Here is a 20,890-nt window from a genome sequence, read left to right as displayed (position 1 = left end):
TTTCAGTTCCTGTGTGATTTTTGTCAGCGACGAAAAAAACTTTCAGAGCCTGATTCGCATATTTTAAGCAGACATTTTAATAAGAATTCATGCACAGTTCTCCTTTAATATTAGTGATTAGCTGCCCATTAAATTGTCTTTCAGCTCCGCGCAGCCTGCATAGAGGCCATCTGTCTGCAGGCCCAGAAGATGGATGACATATGAGGCACTTTTCACTGGTGTTTCTCCTGTCAAAGTTTCCTACCGACTTAGTAAAACTGGACAAGAAACCATCTGTGAAAGTGCACCTTGCGTATCTCCATGTACAGTGTAGTAGTAGGAGGATGGTAATTTAGTAATCATCCCTCTATCTGCTATCCACCCACTAAATAATTATTTTATGCCTTCAGGAGCTGGACTTCAATGCCATCATTAAAGGAACCACACATTTCATGCTGTGCTCTCTTCTGAGTGGGAGTCTCTCTTAAAGTCTCCAAAGTGATGATGCACTTAAGATGTATTATTGCCCTGAAATCAGAAATGTTGCAGGCAAAAAGCAGGAATTCAATTAATGGAAACTGTTTCTACAAAAGCCACAAATGTCCATGAATGTAGATATTTGCCAGCATTCACAAAAAATACTACAGTTTCCTTTATCAAAAAACATTATATACATATTTTCTTACCATTTACTTTATACATAGATCTTAAAAAAGGAACTGGCCAACAAGTTTTTTCTTTTATTTACTTTCAGATTTTGAGTTCCTGTTAAGTTTTTGGGCTCATTTGTTCTGTTATTTCAATCTGTTTGTCTTCATAATTGACATATATATTTAAACATCCCCTCCAGATACGTATTAACACACATACAAATAGTGTGCTTGGAACAATAATGTGTGTTTGAAAGTATAATTTCCACATTCAAATCCTTAAAAAATGGCATCTACTCCTTCTCCCTCATAAAACATTCAGAATCTATGAATATACAAATTTTATTCATTTCTAAAGTTTTGACAGTTGAACACAAGATGTCTCCTACTTCAGTCCGTTCTCAGTGTCTGGTGCCTTCAAGTCTCTACATCACACTCGTACAAGTTGCATACTGGGACCAGGATTGACTTCCAAACTAATTGTGATGACACAAATCATGCTCGTAAGCCCCGCCTCTTAAAATCAGATTTTCACTGAGCACTAGAGATGGGGTTTATGGCTCTTTGAAGGGAGCCGGATCTTGAGGAGCCGTTCCTTTCAAAGAACCATTCAAAAGACTGACTCATTTTTATATTTATTTATTTTTAAGAATCTAGCCTGGGGGTAACCCATTTTATCTTAGTTGGTCCTCTTCTTCCCTCCAACACTTTGACTGTCGGGTGTTTTAAATGGCAATGCAAATTGTCTGTTGACCCAGAAATATTATTTTGACAGATGTTACACTTTGCTTTGCCGTTTTTTGTTCGTCCAAGAAGTGCATCCAAATGCTGCTGCGCTTTCTTTGGCTCATTGTAGCTGCAGTACTGACACTCACATGAAGGCAGTGTGCCACTGTGTCGACAACTCAGATGACATCATGCGAAATTTGCATATCAAATTAGCACCTGTGTACTCTGCTGCGCTCCTCCCCTTGTTCTGCATGCTCTCCGTCTCTGTGGAGGAGCAAAGGAGGAGCTTGTGTGTGCATGCTGTGTGCAACAGCGATTAAAAAATAACAAAAAAAAGAAAAAGAACGGCTCTCAACTGCGACTTGGTTCCCAGCGTTCGTGTTAAAGAGCCGTTCAATAGATTTGGTTCGTTCGTGAACGTCACAACTCTACTGAGCACAGAAAAACTTTCCACTTTCAGCAGATGAATGTAAAAACATCCTTCTAGAGTCAAACTCTGCACAGAGAGGCTCAAACATCCAAACTGTACAAGAAGAAAAACATATTTTTCAAGATTCAAGATTCAAGAAGCTTTATTTATCCCGAGGGAAATTACTGTGCAACAGTTTAAATACAGAGGTGGTAAAGTAAAGTACTACAGGGTTAGAGTAAAAATAAGCTAACATAAAGTAAAATAAAATAAAATAAAACAAAGCAAAACAAAACAAAATTAAATTAAATTAAAATAAAGGCTAACATAAAATAAATCAAACAATTAACTAAATGCAACTAAATGCAAGCACTTACAGGTGACATAAGTAGAAAAGAAGAAAACAAGTAACTAAATGTGACAAAGTGCAAAAATTGCAGTTAAACGTAGGTACAGTATATACAACATACAACAATACGCACCGTGCAGTTTAGCAGCATAAATTGAAATAAAATAAGTACATACTAAGTAAGTGATAAGGAGCGATAAAGTGGTAACAGTGGTAAAAGTGATAAAAATTGTAGCAGCATTTCTTATCAGCATAAGTTAACTATGGTACTGTACAACTAAATAAAGTGATGAAGTGAAGATTGGGTAAAAATGGTAGTTTGGAGTGAAGGGGGACTTTTAAAACGTCTTTGCAAGAGCAATGTTTGTTACGTCCATCTTTTCATGTTCCACTTACTCAGCTCCTGTGTCATGATGGCGACCTTCTTTCCAGCCATTTCCTCCGGCTCTTGTGGGAGTTCCTGAGGCGCTCGCAGGCTAAAAGGGATATGTAATCTCTTGTGCACGTTCTGGGTCTGCCCCCAGGCAGGAGGGCCTGGGAGGAGGCCCTTGGTTTGACGTGTCCAAGAGGCACTGGTTCTTTTCACAGCAAAGGTGCAGCCATGTGTCAAAAAAAACAGGACACACTTGACTCTCCACAGGCAAGTGTGGGCTAAAACCCTGCTTCGGTTTGCCAGACCTGAATTAACCAAAACTAAGAGTCACAGAGCCTGCAGTCCTCTTCCCTCACCTTGTCAGCGTCCTCCACCACAGGGTTTTCTGGGTGTCCACCACAACTGGCGCAAAGGACTTTCTGGCCAAAGACACTGAGAATCCGCCTCAGCAATGGAGGCTTTAAACATGGCCCACTCTGGTGGCTCATGAGAAACCCAAATCTGGATAGCACTTTGTACCCCAGGCAACTCTGGAAAAGGAAAGTATCCAGTCTGTATCTATCTCTAGGAGTTTTGTTTCAGAGTTAGTGCTCTGGTTTCACATTATTGGAATTTCTTTCTTTGGTTGAACGGATGAATAACGGTAAATAATCATTTTTGACCCTTTTGTTCCTTGATACCATTCTTTTTTCTTCTTCTATACATCCCATTATCTTTGGAGCAGCTGATGTGAGACATAAACACATTCTTGGTTTCGTCACAGAGCTTTCACCGTGTTATCCATCAAATCCAGTCTCCACTATTGAACTGTACATCTTTCTCAAAGCTCCACTGACTACAAATCATAGTATGGATTTTTAAGGCTACCGCGTTAAAACTAGTTTGATCTCATTAATATATCTATGGGAATTTGAAGCTGCTCTAAACAATATTTTAGTGTTGAAAATTGCTCAGTTTGTGTGTGTAATATGGAAGGAGTTGCATGTACCTGACTCTGCAGTTCTCCTCAGCTCTACAGCGTCTTTTAACTCATTTTGGTTCAGTCTCACCGTTCAACATTGTTTTCAGACGCAGCTGTTTACTTTAACAAACCCACAGTACACCACCTGTCCAGCCCCCAAACAGCAGACCGACAAAACAAAAGTTAGCTAAAAGTAGAGTGAATATTGGACGTACATCCATCAGGAAACACGTCTCCAAATGTTGATGTTTCTCCAAAACTCCTGAACGTGTAAATTAGCAACTGTTTGCTAACAGACTGACCATATCAGCTCCAACGTCCAGTGTGTAGGCATCCAGCGGTGAGACTCCAGATCGCAACCAACGAAGCACGGATCAAGCCAGCAGCGTTGGTGGTGAGAACAAACCTATCCGTCCATGCACTATTAAATTCTCTTTTTTCCTCTGAGACTTTTCTTCTTTTTAAATTTGGAATTCATAGATTGTCTAGCTCAGGAGACTCGAGACTAGTAGCCACCGCTATTGACTAAAAGGCTCCTTGTCACGAAATGTTGAAATTTCTTTTTTTATGTGGTGTGTGATGGTTACACATTTTTACAATTGGAGAAGGTAAGAATCACTTCAGGCCTACAACACTGATAAAATGTAAAAAGATAACTGTTACTCATTTACATATAAATTCCTGTCAAAGCCACAGGGAGCCGCTGGAGAGGGGCTAAAGAGCCGCAGGTTGCCTAACCCCTAACATGGTGGACTCCGCAGAAGAGGACCTGCTCCCTCTGTAGATAAAAACGTTTCATTCTAAGGTTACAAAAACACAAAAAAAATCTTATTTTCAGGTGATTATACACTAATGAAAACATACCCATGATTATTACATTCTTTTTCTGCCTATAGATTCCCACTAAATGTTACACACTGGACCTTTAAAAGATGATGCAGCTTGCTTCTGCTGTTCTCATAGCCAAACAATCAGCCAGTGCAGCTTTAAATAACAGCTAAATGAGATTATGAACCATATTGAAAAGAGAAACAAATGATAGAGAGATTCTGCCCTGTGAAATAGGCAGTTCCTACCTTTACAGCGTGATGTCTCTTTAAATCATCAGGCGCTTCTGTTTGTGTGCATGTGAAAGAGCATAAATCACGCTGTCATAAATCAGTAAGCATTTTGTGCCTCCTCAGCATGTTGACTTGTATGTGCTCCTCATTTCTCCCTCATGTGAGGTAAGGACTATCCCTCACTGGCCGTCCAGCGGAAAATACAAAAACTAATTACAGGTAGAGACCAGCTGGAGAACTAAATTGAAGTTGTGCCTTTGAGTTGGAGCTTTCCCTGTGAAAGCGACCTTACCTCAGCTGCACCACTCCGCTCTTTTGATGCTCCAGGAGTTGTCTGCTAAGTGGCAGATGGCAGCGAGCCAAAGAGGTTATTGCAAGTTTAGAGCTGGCTCCCTCTGAAAACACAGCCACTGCAGAAGCTATTGATTGACGCACGACTCACTCTGTGGCTGCAAACGCCGCCAGGGTTCCCCTTCTCCCTTCACTGCATCTCTGCCACACTTTCTGTTCCAAGCTACTGAGAGGAATCCAGCTCACTAAAACTCTGCTCAGTTGTTAAGAAGCCTGGAGGGAAACACTTGCTGTTTGCATAAAATTACTACTGGCTTGACTTATAGAGCAGTCGAAAAGCTGCTTGTTTACCCATCGTGAACTACATTTCACCGCCTGCATTTAGATCATTGATTGAATCATTCTATTAGACTTCTCAAGGTCTGATTATGAGTTCATGTCACGTCAAAAAATATGGAAGTGATTCTGACATGAAAAACTGAAAACAGAGTATTTTCACTGCACCTTAAGTGTCAGGATGTGTTGAGAACGCTTCCTGGGATTTACATAATGACTCCATTCTCAGAATAATATAGCAGTGTTTCTCTTGGAGAAGTTTCAGGTAAGAAATGTGGCACTCAGCAATTCCATTAACATTATAATTTTCAGTATTAAGAAGTAGATGAACAAACTAGCCAGAAGTTGGCTCGAAAATAAAACAACCTTTTCCTGCAAATGATGTTCATTAGTTGCCAGACAAATAGAACAAACAGACATCTTGTGCAGAGAATTTGGTTTATACTCAGTTTAAAAGATAATTAAATTGCAACAGCGGGGGAAAGCATTCATTAAGTATTAATTCAGGAGGCCACCATGTGAGATGAGTCGATTGTAATCCACAAATCCAGCTGCAGGTCGGTGAAGAGTCCAAGTCGGTCATTAAAGGACTGTTAAGTCATCCATGACCCTCATTGACCACTTTTGGGCAACCAGCAGGCGGTCAATCGAACCTTTTCTCCATCTATACACAGTCTGCTTGTCCGTTTGAATTACAGTAACCTGTGAAGTGATACAAACAATGATGTCACATTTTTACAACAGTGGATATTTCTGTAGTTTGGAGGTTTATTTGCAATACAAACTGTTGGATAAAAACTAGCCAGGAATCTCAACACCTGACTGAAATCACTAAATCACTGGTTCTGATCCTCATCAGCCTCCCGCAACACCAACTAGGGCACTGTATTGATCCAAGTCTCCACATGTTTGACTCAAGAAATTAAAAGTCTTTATTGACTCTGGACATAGTAGTTTGCCAAACAATGACACTGTCTTCATCAGTGGATGGGGTTCAGCTATGGTAAGGTAATCCTTTTTTGAGCCTCCATGGGGAAATTCAGGTGTTACAGCCAAGTCACACAAAAGCACGTAATCGACCCACCGATCCTCTAGAGAGAATAAGTCAGTGTCGCGTTTTGCCTCAGCTTGATATGAAAATACACACATGCATGGATGTGCAGTACAAAAAGCGACAAAGTCTGCACAGGGAGGAGGACAGGGTGGATGGATGGGTCAAACAATCCACACATGAGAGAAAAATTTCAACATTTACTTGTTTTAAGTTATATACGTATGATCTTCTCCTAAACCTAACCAAGTAGTTTTTGGTTTTTAAACCCAAAGCCAAACTGAGACCCCAGCCAGCTTTATTTTAGTCTAACCAGACTTTGCACATTTATTCTCGCTAACTTGACCACAAAATGATCAAGTGTTGAAAATGTGACTCTGCCAGTCGCAGGCAAGGCCAAATGTGACATTATGGCCTCGTTATTATGGTTGCAAGGAGCTCGATCTGTTGCAATGCTAGCTCAGTAGCTGTTATACTTTTAGGACCTCTGTTTGTGGTGTTAATGCGATCACTCAGTCGTCAACAGTGGATAAAGATGACGTGATATGGTTAAAGGTTCTAGAAAAAGCAGGTAAGGGGACTTTAATGCCATAATTTCCTGTCAAGAATGAACTTTCATCCTTGCAAGCCGACAGACGAGGAGTCCTAAAGTGCACTTGAACTGAATTAGAACAATTAGTCAGTTAAATGACAAGTTTTACAGACAGAACATTTATTTAGTGTTAATTTTTTTGTTGGTTAGATCCATTTTTTAAACCAAAAATGCCAAATAGTCTCTGGTTACAGCTTCTCCAGTGTGAGGGTTTGTTGTCTTTCTCAGTTTTATATCATTGTAAATTGAATATCTTTCAGTTTTGGACCATTTGTCAGAAAAAAACAAGACATTTGAAGATGTGACTTTTGGGTTTAGGAAATCATGAGCTGAATTATTAAATGTTTTCTAGCATTTTATAGACCAAAATGTATTGATTAATTGCAACGGTGATGGTCAGATTATTAAAAAGCTTGTGATATGATTGAAAGTCCTGAAAAAGAGTTGTGAAATGGACTTGGAGTTAAATATAAATGTTCTCTTTTTAATTGAATCTAATAATCCAAAAGTGGCTTTTGACTGTGATTCCAGCACATCAAGCTATAAATTCCTAATAATCTGCCTGTGATGTGAACACACCGTACACACGTGGTTCTGCGATTTTGAAGCCCCTTCGATGGTGTAGTGGTTTTTTTCTCACTCATAATGAGAGCTCTGACACTGTTGCTCCTGCAGGAGAAAAATGAAAATCAGAATCTTCAAAGAGAGTATAAAGAAGAATCAAGTTTTTTCAGAAATTGGCACAAGAGAGTCTAATGGCTTGGAAGCACATGCACAGGTAGTGAACCACATTTCCGTCAGGAAAGGCCCAGTGTTGGCTTTTAAAAGCCACTCTGGCAGCTGCACACAGACAAATGGATATGTGTCTAATGAAAGGCTTTTAGGGGGTATTGATTTTTTTTCCATAAGTATGGCCGGCAGTTTTGTCCTTGACATACATTCGTGGAAGTATGCAGATGGAGAAGGAAAATGTAATGCAAGATATGTGTGCGTGAGTCCTTTGTCCCTGTGTTTCACTCCGCAGCTCAGCTATAATTTTCTTTGCGTGAGAGGCAACAAAAGTGGCACTACAACATTTAAATACTTATTACACTTGTTAATGAGCTAATTGTCTCAAGTAGTGCCAAAGACATTTTTGATCTGCCTTCGTTCTCCCTTCACTCCTTTCATCAGCTCACCCCGGCTCTACGCTCCTGTCCACGTACATCATTCATCCAAAATATCTGCAGTGTAATCACTTGTGCAGAAACCCTCCCTTATATTCCTCAGAGTGAAGAACTTTGAGATGCAAGTCAGCGGTTTTTACTTTGTGTGACCAGAGCCGGAGGCTGTCATTACACTAATGCAGCACCGCTATCCAACAAAGGATCTGCCACCAGGAGAGAAAAAAAAAAAAACTCCGGACTCTTGGTCCACAGAGACCACAGATCTTAAGATAATACACTGCCCTACATTATAACCAAGACATGTCTTTGCTTTTTTAAAATGTGCAATTACTCATCATTATACCTCTGAAGCAGCATGTGCTAGAATATATACCACACGCTATCTAAGACACAGTTCATACATTAATGGAGGCAATTACTTTCAGATACACACTGTCAATGGCACTTTAAAGCAGTTTTGACATTGCATTAGTGATTAAAACTATTGATAAAACACACATAGATAGCAGCCACCTCTGTTAGAGTTCTACTGTGAAGATTTAAGATGATTTAAGTTAGATTTTGTCTCAGAAAGGTCATCAGGTCAAATCCCATGAAGGTGCCATTAAGCAATGCACTTAACACCCTGTCTCCTCTCAGAAGAGGAGGGGTGGAGGCAGCGGTGTCAGGCCGTAACTCATTACTAGTAATAATATTACTTTCCAGAGTAACAAGTAGTGTAACTAATTACTAATACATTTTAGTAATACTATTAAATTCGGGGCTTAGCCCAAACCAAGAAGGCATGCTCCCCAGAGCAGCAGCTATATGCACTATTTTTTTTAAGCCAGATCAGATTATAGGATTCCTAAAAAACTGTACATTACTTGGAAGAACATGATTGTTGCCCAGGAAAAATCATCCTATAGAGCCTACATCCTTGTATCTAATTGTTCTCCAACCCTAACCACAACATACCCCTATCCCATAACCCTAAATCTTAGCATTTTGTATCCATTTTAACAAAGACATTTTATATTTTTTCTCAAACATTAAGCTAACTATGTGTTTACAGTTTGAAGACACACTCGGCCATAGTCTGTCTCTCATTGGCTCTAACACTGATCATCTCACTCCTCATGCCTGAACCCATAACCAACCAAACCAACAAACAATCAGAGGCAGAGTAGGGTGGTGGTCGTCACAGAGTGCCACTCACCAGGAGGCGGAAAGGTCATAAAAAGTCAGAAATGCCAGTATTCCCCGATCAGTACCAGTGAGTACTGGCACTGTTCATCATTTTGAAACCAGAACACAGCAAATGTTGGAGATGACTATTCTTTACTCCTGCCACTTAAAAAGAGGCAAGAATTATTAATCATCATAATTATTATTATTATTTTAAAGTTACATAACATAGGTAGCGTAGGAATTTGGTGCATTACCAATCTTGAAACCTATTTTTGGAAACGATATGAGTTCACAGAATGAATGTTTATCCGACAAATCTGCTTCATGTGAAACCCTGCCCATAATGCTGTAAGAGAGGGTGATATTTCACCAGTAATAGAACAGACGGAGGGGAAATGACACAAAGTTGAAGTTATTTTAAATCCCTAAAAGATTCAGGCTCTGAAGCCACTCCTCAGCTCAGCCTCTGGCTCCTAGTGTGAATGTGACTTACTGGAAAATAGCATCAGTCAACTTCCCTGAATAAATACAGATTAGATTTATCGTGTAATCTTGGATTTTCTTTCCAGTGAACAGGCAGGTGACATTTGTTAACGACCACAGAGCAGAGATGCATTTGTCACGATAGACAGCAGGTTGCTCCCACTGTGGTGACTTTTAAAAAGTTAATCTCTCTCTCTTTTACTTGTAAGGGTGAATGCACTCTGTAATTTCATCATTACGTCTGATGGAGCTGATATTTGAACACAGCAGCATCTTGAAACATGCTGGATGAAATGAGTCAGACTAAACCGAGAGTCGCTTTTTCAGTTGGATATTTATAGGGTTTTTTTCCGTGTGACGTGAAAAGTGTGTAGTTATATTTGTGCCTCAGTTCAGAGACGTGATGGGACATTTTGAGCACAGAGGGGAAAAATGAGCACACAGCTTATGTTATGTAGAGAAATGATCATGACCTTAAGGAAAGTTTATTAAGTTATTTAGTTATAGTTATTTTAGACAAACTAAAATATTTTGCTCAACAAATGGATTTTCATGTTTGCGGAGATTAGCACAAAAAACAACAACTTGTTTTCACTAATTTAAAATCCACTGGCCAACATGAAAGTCTTACAGTGCCACAACAGAATCAAATGGAGTATAGTTAATTTTTGATTAGCTGTTACAAATTAAATTAACAGTATGAATAGATTTAAAAAAAAAAAAAAACAACTGAGAAAATTGATGCTGCCTGCCAAAACCTACCAGCAGGTTTTGTTTTGTTATTATTGCCATGATTGTATAATTTTTATGTTTTTATTTGGTCTATTAGTATAAAAAGTGGGATAATAGTAGCATATACTCCGATCATCTGGGCTGTTTCATAACCAGACCTTAGTTACTTTCCACTTATAATTATTATTAACCACCTAATAGCATAAAATGAGATGTAGCACACTCAAATGACTCAAACAAAAATATAATGACGTAAGATAACTGTTAAATCCATGGGTTCCTAACTATGTGACCAGTCTGTAGTGACACAGTTGGGGCTGTTATGGTCATTCCAATTTTGTAGTGCAAAAGTATTTCATCTAAAATCTGACAAACAACCTCTCTATGTTATCAATGAAATAGATTTTAGCAGTAAATGTCAAAAAATGTTAGTCTGGGCATCTGCATGAGTCTCCCTAAGCTGGAAGATATAATCAGCAATTTAGATACTTAGTGAAGATGCTTATGCACAGTTTGCAGTGAGAAAACATTCTGGACATTTTTTCAATTATTCTATATGCAAAGAGACCTTGTGCATCCTAAAACTATATGAAATCTTAATGCTTAGTTTAACCAGCTGGAAAATGGAAAATATCTGCAGTCCAATAGTTCCCACTGCAAACAAAGCCAGCACTGAAGTTCCAGTGATTTAATGGAGGGTCACAGCACCGTCACATCCTTGTGTTTCATCTAAAGTTTCTCTCACCACCAAGTTTTAGGTTTATTTACACCACATTAAGTCTCCTGAAGACCCTATTCATAGGCAGTCGGGTAAAACCAAAAGATGCCTATCTACATTAGCTACTTCCCATCTTTTTTTGACTTTAGTTAATGAATGTTGGACCATTTTTCGTGAGTAACAAGCACCACACGTAATCGAAATATGAAATAGAAGCAGCACTGCTCCACTGCACCGGCTCCCTGATCGATGATCTTTAAAACATGACATTTTACTTGAGGTGTTAAAAGGTACGAAGGAAGGCAAAAAACATTCTCAGACACTTTATCTAAAGGTAAACAAATCCATCTATTGTCCCGCTGACAAATTTACTTTTGCAGGCAGATCAAAAACAGAACACAACCTGAAACATATCCGGGCCAGCTAACTCACTGAGCCTGGTGTGATACTGCTGACCTGGGCGTCTGTGCTCTAGGTTGAAGAGGTGCTGCTGGCAAGGGCACACATCTTATTTGTTTGAAAGGGTCTGAACCTAAAGTCTTGTTTTCTGTTCTGTTTTTCTGTCAGTGGACAGTGCTGGTGCACAGCCACAGCAGGAGCCCCTGCCATTAGCTTTGTTTGCATCTTTTTTTGGACAACCGCCTCCCAGAAGACCTCTTTTGTTCTCTGGTTGGTTGCTGAGTTAATCTCAGGTTATAGCTGTATTTTTTATTTTTTTTATTGGCACGAAATGTTAGAAGAAAGAGCTTTTTTTTTATTAAATTTATTTTTTTTGGCCTCTCCTGTATTCAGCTCTGGCATGCAAAGCCCAACCTAAGTAGGATGAGTGAGTGGATACATCATCACACTGTTTGAAAAGGATAAGAGGAGGATTATTACACTGAGCCAGTACAGTATACTTCTTAAAGTTGTTCCTTCCCTCTGGAGAGACAGTTGGCCACGGATGCTCATTTGAGGGCTTTAATTTGAGGGAAAAGGGACCATTTCAATTTAATTTACCACAGAGAAGAAGATGTTGTCTAAAGGTGGGCACATAATGATGACAGCCAAATCTATCTATCTATCTATATATATATATTCTTTCACTGTTCTAGCTGTTAAGGGAAATTAGTAACAGTGAAGTTGAAAAGGTTTTGATGGTCCTGGGAGGATCCATGCTGAGAGCTGATGTGATTATTTGTGTGCGGCGGAGTTAATTTATTAACTCGAGTCACATCAAATGGAACAATAAGGGAAGCTGTGCTGCACGGTTTCAGTCTTTTAAACCTTCAGTCTGGATCATATCTGGACAGCCTGCTGCACCAAAGAATGCCTTCACAGACACCAGCAATGAGGGATTTTGCATCACTCCTGTTGTACTTTAAAGCAAATGATGCATTCAGGCTCGGACTCTCTCTCTGCTCTGTCTGATACTCGTTATCATTGATATCAGTAATATGAATTTTTTGTGTTATATTATGGTTATGGTTAGTATCTCTGTTTGGTTTAGGTTCTATCTGTTTACCTCATATATTGCTTTTTATCTTATTCTTTATTGCTGCTGTATGTAAAGCACTTTGTAAACACTAATATTTTTTAAAAAGTGCTATACAAATAAAGGTTTTATTATTATTATTCTCTCTGGAAGGAGTGCTAGTGATGTCATTAGGGTTATCGGAGATAACCTATAAACAGAAAGCCTGTGTCAGGGTCCAGTGGATCCAGTGTTTATTACTTTCTCTCATACCAATAAACATAACATAACCATAATTTGGCCTCCGCTACTTTGAGTTTGGAAGCTCTTTTTAGCATTTGTGTTCCCAGACTTTATGTAAATAATATAATAAACCACTGCAGTGTGACTTTAAAGTGGTTAAAGGTATTTTGTCTTGTCAACATTATGCCATATACAGGTATTTCTCCAGATGATGGGTTTAAAAAAATAACTGCTTGTATCTTATAGGAGTTTTTGATTATTAATAAACAGCACCATAAAAAAAAAAAAAAAAAGTTGGTTGAACCCTTTAAAATGAAGTTTAGATTGACCACAGCATCAACGGGGTTTCCAAGCTATACTGGCAGCAGCCTCAGGACAGTCAGATGAGGTTAAATACACTTTTTATTCACAAGTAAAAATATTAACAGCAAACATTCAAAACACAAACTCTGCTTTTTGTTATACTGGCAAGCTGTTGCGTTTATGGGCCTTGATCTGCCTGCACTGTCTGGGCCTGTATCACTTTGATCTGTTCATCTACATCAGTCTGACTGGTGGTGCACAATGTAAGCTACCAGGCAGATGTAAGAAACATATCAGAATGAGAAGGAATCGGGTGAATTAAAACCCACAGCTGCTGTCCTCCTGTGTAACTTACTGGTTTTTGTTGGGGGGTGTTGGGAGAGGAGGAGAAGAGAGGGATGGTAGTGGTGGTTGTATGGGGGGTGGGTGGGGAGGGGGGTTGTTTTAAAGCACAAAGTCATTGATTGTCACAGCAGAGGGAAAAAAGCGCTGCTGGGGGGGCTGCTCCAGAGCGGCTATGTGTTGCATGCCTCAGCGGGGAAAATGTCCTCGTATGCGGGCGGCAGTTCACTGGGGAGCGGGTAGGAGAAAGGGAAGCAATGATTGAGCTCCGGGTCCGTGGGCGAGTATCCCGGCAGCTCGATTGACGGGTGTCCCCCGCACTGCACTTCTGCACCTGTCTCGTCAAACACGTTAAAAACACCCAAATTGATGTAAGACACCGGCTGGAAATCCGCCGAAGAGCAGTCCCGCTCCTCGCTGAAGAGGATCGCGCCGGCGCGCTGCCTCGACTGTCGGCTCCTAGAAAACTGCGCTGATTTGTACCTTTTGATGACCACCAGGTTGATGAGCCCCAAGACGCACTCCAAGGTGCTGAGAACAGTGGAGATGACCAGACTCCGCTGGTAATCCCTCAGCTGCTCGCAGGCAGGGTTCACAACCAAAGAGTGGAAGCAGTAATGGGAATATTTCCTCTCCACCAGAGAAGCCGTGTCCCCGTCCACCACCGCGCCGGAGAAAGCGGTGAGGACTCCCAACAAGAAGACCACAACACCGAGGAGAAAGAAATTCCTGCAGCCGGGCTTCTCCATGCAAAAGAGCAGCGCCATCCCCAGCAGGACCTGCCCGATTCCCACAAGTAGCCCGGAGTAGAAAGCCCCGGCCGCGGCGCCGAGGTGGAAATGCGCTCTCACCGTAGATCCCAACGAGACGCATCTTAATCCAACGACAACTTCGCTCAGGGCGCACACGAAGAGGAGGGTGCTGGAGAAGACGGTGCACAGTCCTTTCCCACTCAACTTCATTATATTCCACCTCTGCCGCTCTCGATCCCTCTCCCCCCTTCTTCATCCTCCTTCGTCCTCTCCTTCGTCTCCTCTGGAAGCACTCTCACATTGGGACATCATCTGCCGGTGACTCCTCCGGTTCAGAGCGGGCGATCCTCGCCGCTGTGGCTTCTCTCTCGCATCCCCGCCGCTTTACAGGAATATATAAATAACTAATGCCAAGAACGCGCTCCTTTCCCTTTTTTTAAAATTTTTTGTTGTTGTTGTTGTTTGCACTTAACGATAATCCATACACAAGTAGTAATCACATTACCCAAATCACCTAACCGCCCATCAGCTTCTTGAAGCACTCTCCTGACCAAAAGTTTTTTATTTTCCTCCCTTTTCCTCCTCCTGAAGAGAGAGTCTCATCTGCAGTCCGCCAAGTCGTCGGAGTGAATGGTGTGTGGCGTTTTTGTGGCAGAGAAGGAGGCGGCTGCTTGAGCCGGAGATGCTTAAGGGTCCAGTGGACCAATGACCAGTGACCCACAGGCCTTCAGATAACACTCCTGCAGGGACTTTAAATGCGTCTGAGGTGCCCTGTAGTGGGTTTATAGCGACGTGGCGTTAAATGAAAAGGTGGGTGAACGACTTTTGGCTGCCGTTCGAGAAAACAAACAGCAGCAGGAACAGAAATCATTGACTTTCAGGAACATTAATTTCTCAACACCCCCTTTAAAGCCCCATAGCCTTGTAGTGAAGTCAGTTTGGTAGCAGTAACTGTGAGTCAATGCATTTAATTTGTACTGGTGGTAAAACTGCAAATAAAAGGTGTATAAGCTTAAGTTTTGGGTTAATTATAACCTCCTCAATGATATGATATAACTCAGTGGATATATTATATATATAGGTTGCACACATACTGTGATATATCTACGTCATCCTTGCATAATTTTCTCCTAAGGGTTGCTGTTTGTAGGGTGGATCTTTCTGGAAATCATTAACAAAAGCATGAATAATAGCAGAGGATGGACGGAGGCTGGGCGCTGTCCGTGGTGCTGAAACATCCAGCCGAGGCCAGATGGCATCTGACTGGACTCCTCAACATCCTTCCTCTCAGCAAACCTCCTCTTCACCCCCCCTCCCCCCCAAATAAAAAACATACAAGGAAAAACTATCCTTCTCACGTTTTCATTTAGCACAGATTTAATGACTCGTTGTGTAGGTGGGGGCACAAACTGCAGTCTGTTTTTATTTATTTGTTTTTTATTCAGTGCCCAAATGACCTTGGCACGATGGAGATTCCGAGAGTTGCAGACAAACAGAGAGAAGAATCAAAAGAAGCGCAGGTATTAAAGGGTAGATTACTGTTTGGAGAAATTCTCTTTAGTCCGAAAAACAAATGTAGAAGGACATGCCGGGTGAGTCATCCAAAGCCGATTCTGTAACAGAAGTTGACACAGCCCACAGAGTAAAAGTAAATGTTTGAGTATGAAGTGCAATATGTTTCCTACTGATGGGAGATATATTCCATAAATATCAGAGTTTAAAATGTGTCAGGGAACATTTAAGAGATCGATATGTTGATATTTTATCCCAAAAAGTTCATATTTTGTCTCTAGGGTTGAGTTAAAGGTGCAATGTGTAACATTTAGGAAGATCTGTCAGCAGAAATTGAATATCATATGCATAACTGTGTTTTCATTTGTGTATAATCACCAGAAAATAAGCATTATTATGTTTTTGTTACCTTATAATGAGTCTCTTATATCCACAGACACCGCAGGCCACCTACAGAGGCTGCCATGTTTCAACAGTAGCCCAGAACAGACAAACCTGACACTGGTTTAGGGCCGATTGCACTTTTTGCTCATTTCGCGTCCAACGTCATTTCTCTTTCCTGCTTGCCTGGTCCAGTGTGCAACTTATACAAGTGTGAAGTACAAACTTGAAGTCACTTGCTCAGACACTGAGAATGGACTTTACAGTGAAGTAGGAGACATCTTGTGTCCAGCAGGAAAACTTTATTTACAAATTCATAGATTTTTAAAGAGATAGAAGGAGTAGATTTATTGATTTTAATGTGGAAATTATACTTTTTTGTGGAAAAAACACACATTATTATTCAAAGCAGAGAATTTGTATTATATCTTATTACTTGACTTCAGGGGATCTTCAAAGAAAGACAATAAGACTCTTCAGCCATGCTAGTGGGGACTCTGTGAAACTGTACTTTGAGCTAAATGCTAACATCAGCATGTTAGTGTGCTTACAATCACTGTGCTAACATGTTTATAATTAGCAGGTATAACGTTTAACATGGTCACCATTTTAGTACCATAGTTTGAGAACCACTGCTCTAGACACAAATACACAAACATCAACCTCATGGTGGCACCAGAAAGACTTGTTAGGAATCACCCTCAGGGACCATGAATTTATCGTACAAACTTTAATGGTTGTTGAGATGTTTCAGTCTGGTGGACCGACCAACCGAAAGGCTGACATTGAGATCTGTAGAGCCGTGGCTAAAAAACAAAGACGTGTCATAGAAGCAACAAGCTGAAAACATTAGAAAAATGACAAAATTAGTTTCCAAACTCAAAAGGCAACCATCTGAGAAAAGTTCAAGGATATGTAAAATGATCCCATTGGTGTGACCTGCTGCCAGATTGTTGCAGGTTGTTAGATTTGATTTGTTTCCAATTCATTTACCCTCGATGTGAAAACTTCCAGAGGACAAGCACAAGTTTTTGGCTTAATGAACCAAATGTTTGATGGGTCCAGGTGAGAGAATTACACCGGGGAAAGCCCTCGCCGATCCATTCATCACAATGAGCCACCTCATTGACTGTACCAGTACAGCTGCCAGTAAGTGTGTGTGAGTGTGAGACTAATTAGGTCATTACTGCTTTGCATAGGTCTGCAGATAAGAGAAGGGGCCTGTGAATGATGTGTTGATGATCTGCTGATTGGTTGATTGATTGGCAGCTCTGCTTGCTGACAGTGGATGTCTCTGCTGCCAACGTGGGTCGGTCCAACGGCGGCGCTGTGGATGTCAACACCATCAACAGCAACAACAATGAGACTGACTGGACCCGGCATCAACCCACTTATTTTGACTCAGACAGACCAGGCTTCAGCAGAAAAACCACAGCTCTTACCCGTCTCTTACAGTGTTGTATAATGTCCACGCTTTGCTGATCTGCTGATCACCAATTTTCTTACATTTGGTGTTCTATAATGTGGGCGTTGTGAAGCCTTTTGAGACTGTAACTGTGATTAAGAGCTATACAAATAAACTTGGACCAGGCCAGCTCAGAAAATGGCTTTAGTTAACTCGCAGTGGGAGCAGTCACAGGTACGCAGCATGCATTTTAATCTTAGGGAAAACTACTGTATTCAATTGTCCGACAAATTTGATGAAGCAGAAGCTGTTAACAGCATATGCCTTTCATCAGGGCACATGGAGAGCCCTGCTCACCTCCATAACACAGACAATTTCCCTGTCATGGTCACAAACCTGGAAGATGCTGCTACTGAAGAGGAAAGTAATTCCCATCCTTATAGGTAAGATTGCCCCACACACACACACATACACACACAGCTGCAAGAGGAGGAAGGCAGTACACCACTGTAGAATTAGCTGAAAAATTGATTTCATTCTGATCAGTATGTTCTACAGTGTGTTGTTTTTACCCAGCAGTCTAAGGAAAACACGATCAACCAAACATAAACTTGCCTATTCAGTGACAGAACAATTCAGATCGATTCCTCACGTTGTGTTAAAATCACCTTTTCACCTTCAAGAGCAGCTTTTTAACTTGAATCACTTCAAAGCACAGTGTGTGTGTGTGTGTGTGTGTGTGTGTGTGTGTGTGTGTGTGTGTGTGTGTGTGTGTGTGTGTGTGTGTGTGTGTGTGTGTGCGTGCTTAGGGTCCATCGCCTCAGCTGTGCCAAGAGTCAGCTGTGAAGGGACCGCTTTGGCGTCTGAGATGCAGTTTTACGGCAGCAGTTACAACCGCGGTGACAGGTCAGCCTGTAAAATCCTGTGTTAGCCTATAAATATTAATGAATCTAAAGCAGTTTCTCCACTGTTGCTGGCTGGAACTGGGAGGAACACAAACAATGTTTGAGGAATTGACTCAGAACTATATAGAATCAATACGGAGGCGGAAGACCTGTCTGGCCAGGATAAGACAAGGGACAAGGCCTGCCAAATGGGCCTGACTGTAAAGAAAATTAACAAAGAAACAAGGTGGTCATGAGTGTCATTTAAAGCTTCGCCAATCAATATTTTTATAGTAACAATGGATCAAATGACTATGTGTAATGTGAAAGGTGTCGCTTGTTGTGATGAACCCACAGAAAATCTTAACCCTGCAGTTCCCGTTTCAACCTCTCTTAGCGAACAGTTTTCTAGCCACAGCTTTCATTTACAGCCACAGCAGGTTTTCAGCTGTTTTCAAGCTTTGATAGACCCACTACTTGTACGCTACCAAAAACTCCAAACAGAAATGGCCAGAAAATGTTAGCAACTAGCATTGGCCAGTAAAAACAGGGGAGCATTTAGCAGCAAAGAGTAACAGTAAAGAAGACCATTGGACTTAAATTTGTATGTTGAATTCAAAGGTCAAGTGTGCAGGATTTAGTGCCTTCTAGCAGTGCACTCAAAGCACGAGGGAGAAAGTATGGTAGCCGTGAAAAAAAATGGTTTGTAAATTCTTATTTACAGATGATTAAACACTAATGGAAACATACCTATGAATATTATATTCAATAGATCCTCCTAAATGTTACACACAGGACCTTAAAGAAACTCTTTGCTAACATTTTTTAACTTTATTTGATGTTTTGTGGTGTTTTGAACCCACTCTGCTGCCACCAAGTGGCTTTAAGTGAGATATTGGGATGATGTTTCTTTATTTAATGGGCTAATATACCTGGAGGTTTGCCTTGTACAACGGTCTTTTAACAAACACTGAAACAATTAAAGAAAGTTATGTCAGTAGGCCGGGTTCAATGGAGCGTTACGTGTACCATTATCTACAGTCGGTGCTCTTTGAAAGGTGGTTGCACCATGAGGAGAGTAACAGTCTGTAGAAACACTGATTGTTTGCAGCTTTTTTTTGAATAAAAGACAGAAGAAAATATGTTTGTCTCTGTACAAAAGCACAGGATCAGCCCTCAAAATACTTTATCAGTCTTTAACTATCAACTAACCACCATTATCCCGTTATTAATGCAGTTCCCAGTGTCACCATCACCATCACTTGTCATTGTCTAAAAGAAATTCAATGCAAATTAATAAAATTGCTTCTCAGAATCTAAATCAAAAGTCAATTTAACTTTAAACTCATTCCCTGGTCATTTTAATTTGTACTACTTGATGTAATAATAGACTTCATCGCCGAACTATAAATATTCTCAATTGGTTTCCACGGAGTGACTTTTAATCAGAGAACTTTTGGAAATTATATTTTGCATAGAGTAAGAGAAAAGGGCACCAAGAGCCACACTAACTAAACCCAGGAAATCTGTTTAAATCATGAAGACTAACAACAGTTAGTGTGAGAGCAGCGTCTGTTCGTTCAACAGCCCACTCAGTTCATTTTATGCTCAAATAAATTGAAGTCAATTATAAATCATCCTTCAGGCATTGACTGGCTGGTCTGGAGACAGCAGATGCAGAAACTTGATTAATAATAGTATTTGTACATTTCTCCCACATTCAGTACCATCATTGTTATTGTTCTGCTACTCCTTAAAGAAGATTAATAGTGGCATCAGTTAATGGATATCCATGTAGTTTTTTATTAAAAGAGGGTTGGTTTTTCTTTCTCTGTTGCAGAGCAGTGCTGGGACGATGATGATCAGACTGTGGTTTTTACAGTTTTAAAGATTTTCTTTGGCCTTTTGGCTTTTTATTGAATAGCCACACTGTGGATACAGATAGGAAACATAGGGATTGAGAGAGGAGTGTGACATTTTAGATTATTTATGTGTGGTGAGGGACTACAACTTTTAGTGATTGCGTGCAGAAGTTATTCTACATTTTTCTTATTGTCAACAAATCTTGTAAAGACCAAAACCAACAATGTTTTAGTCCCCCTACCCCAAGTAGGATGCAGATTCATCTCTGAAATAAAGTTAAAATATGAAATAAATTAAGTCAAGAACATGTAATATTATCAAAATACTACAACATTTGTGATTTGTGATGGCAAGATAGTAATCAGAGGTAAAATGAATGCTTCAAAAACACTGCAAACGGGAACTATTAGGAAGTGCAGATCAGGAGTAACCCTTTTCCACCAAATTAGCTCTGGTTCTGTCCTGAATACAGTATTTTACTGTATTTTAACACTAGTCATAATGGTGGTACTAATAGAGAGCCTAATATCTTCTAAGGTGGTACGCAGTGTAAAAAGTTTGACATACACTGTTTCAGTTCATCTCTCAATAATGTTCCACTCCCCTACTCTGTCTGTAGCTCTCAGCCTCAAACCCACTGGTTCTTTAAAAATGGGCCAAAAATTATATGTTTATTTGAAAATAAAAAGATGAAACCATTTC

At 40.3% G+C, this 20,890-nt stretch overlaps 1 protein-coding gene across 3 annotated transcripts; it reads right to left on the bottom strand.

Moving 5' to 3' along the window:
* Positions 1-5,559: 5,559 nt before the first annotated feature.
* LOC127375059 (transmembrane protein 271-like) lies at positions 5,560-15,295 on the bottom strand. 3 transcript variants are annotated; one of them, XM_051420876.1, is made up of 3 exons: positions 13,405-15,295; positions 7,361-7,450; positions 5,560-5,840 (listed from the first exon to the last, which is right to left on the bottom strand). In XM_051420876.1, the coding sequence occupies exon 1, from the start codon at positions 14,351-14,353 to the stop codon at positions 13,565-13,567; it is 789 nt and encodes a 262-aa protein (XP_051276836.1). In that variant the 5' UTR covers positions 14,354-15,295; the 3' UTR covers positions 5,560-5,840; positions 7,361-7,450; positions 13,405-13,564. The 3 variants fall into 3 exon arrangements, with proteins under 3 accessions (XP_051276836.1, XP_051276834.1, XP_051276835.1); XM_051420874.1 differs by having other exon boundaries at positions 5,560-7,450; XM_051420875.1 differs by lacking the exon at positions 7,361-7,450.
* Positions 15,296-20,890: the final 5,595 nt, after the last annotated feature.

Source organism: Dicentrarchus labrax, unplaced genomic scaffold (genome assembly GCF_905237075.1).
Source record: "Dicentrarchus labrax unplaced genomic scaffold, dlabrax2021, whole genome shotgun sequence".
Lineage (NCBI taxonomy): Eukaryota > Metazoa > Chordata > Actinopteri > Moronidae > Dicentrarchus > Dicentrarchus labrax.
The sequence above is the reverse complement of the archived record's forward strand: the minus strand, read 5'-3'. Positions and strand labels throughout refer to the sequence as shown.

Coding starts and splice junctions, on each gene's coding strand:
- LOC127375059 (XM_051420874.1), bottom strand. CDS start 14,353: ATGAAGTTGAGTGGGAAAGGACTGTGCACCGTCTTCTCCAGCACCCTC.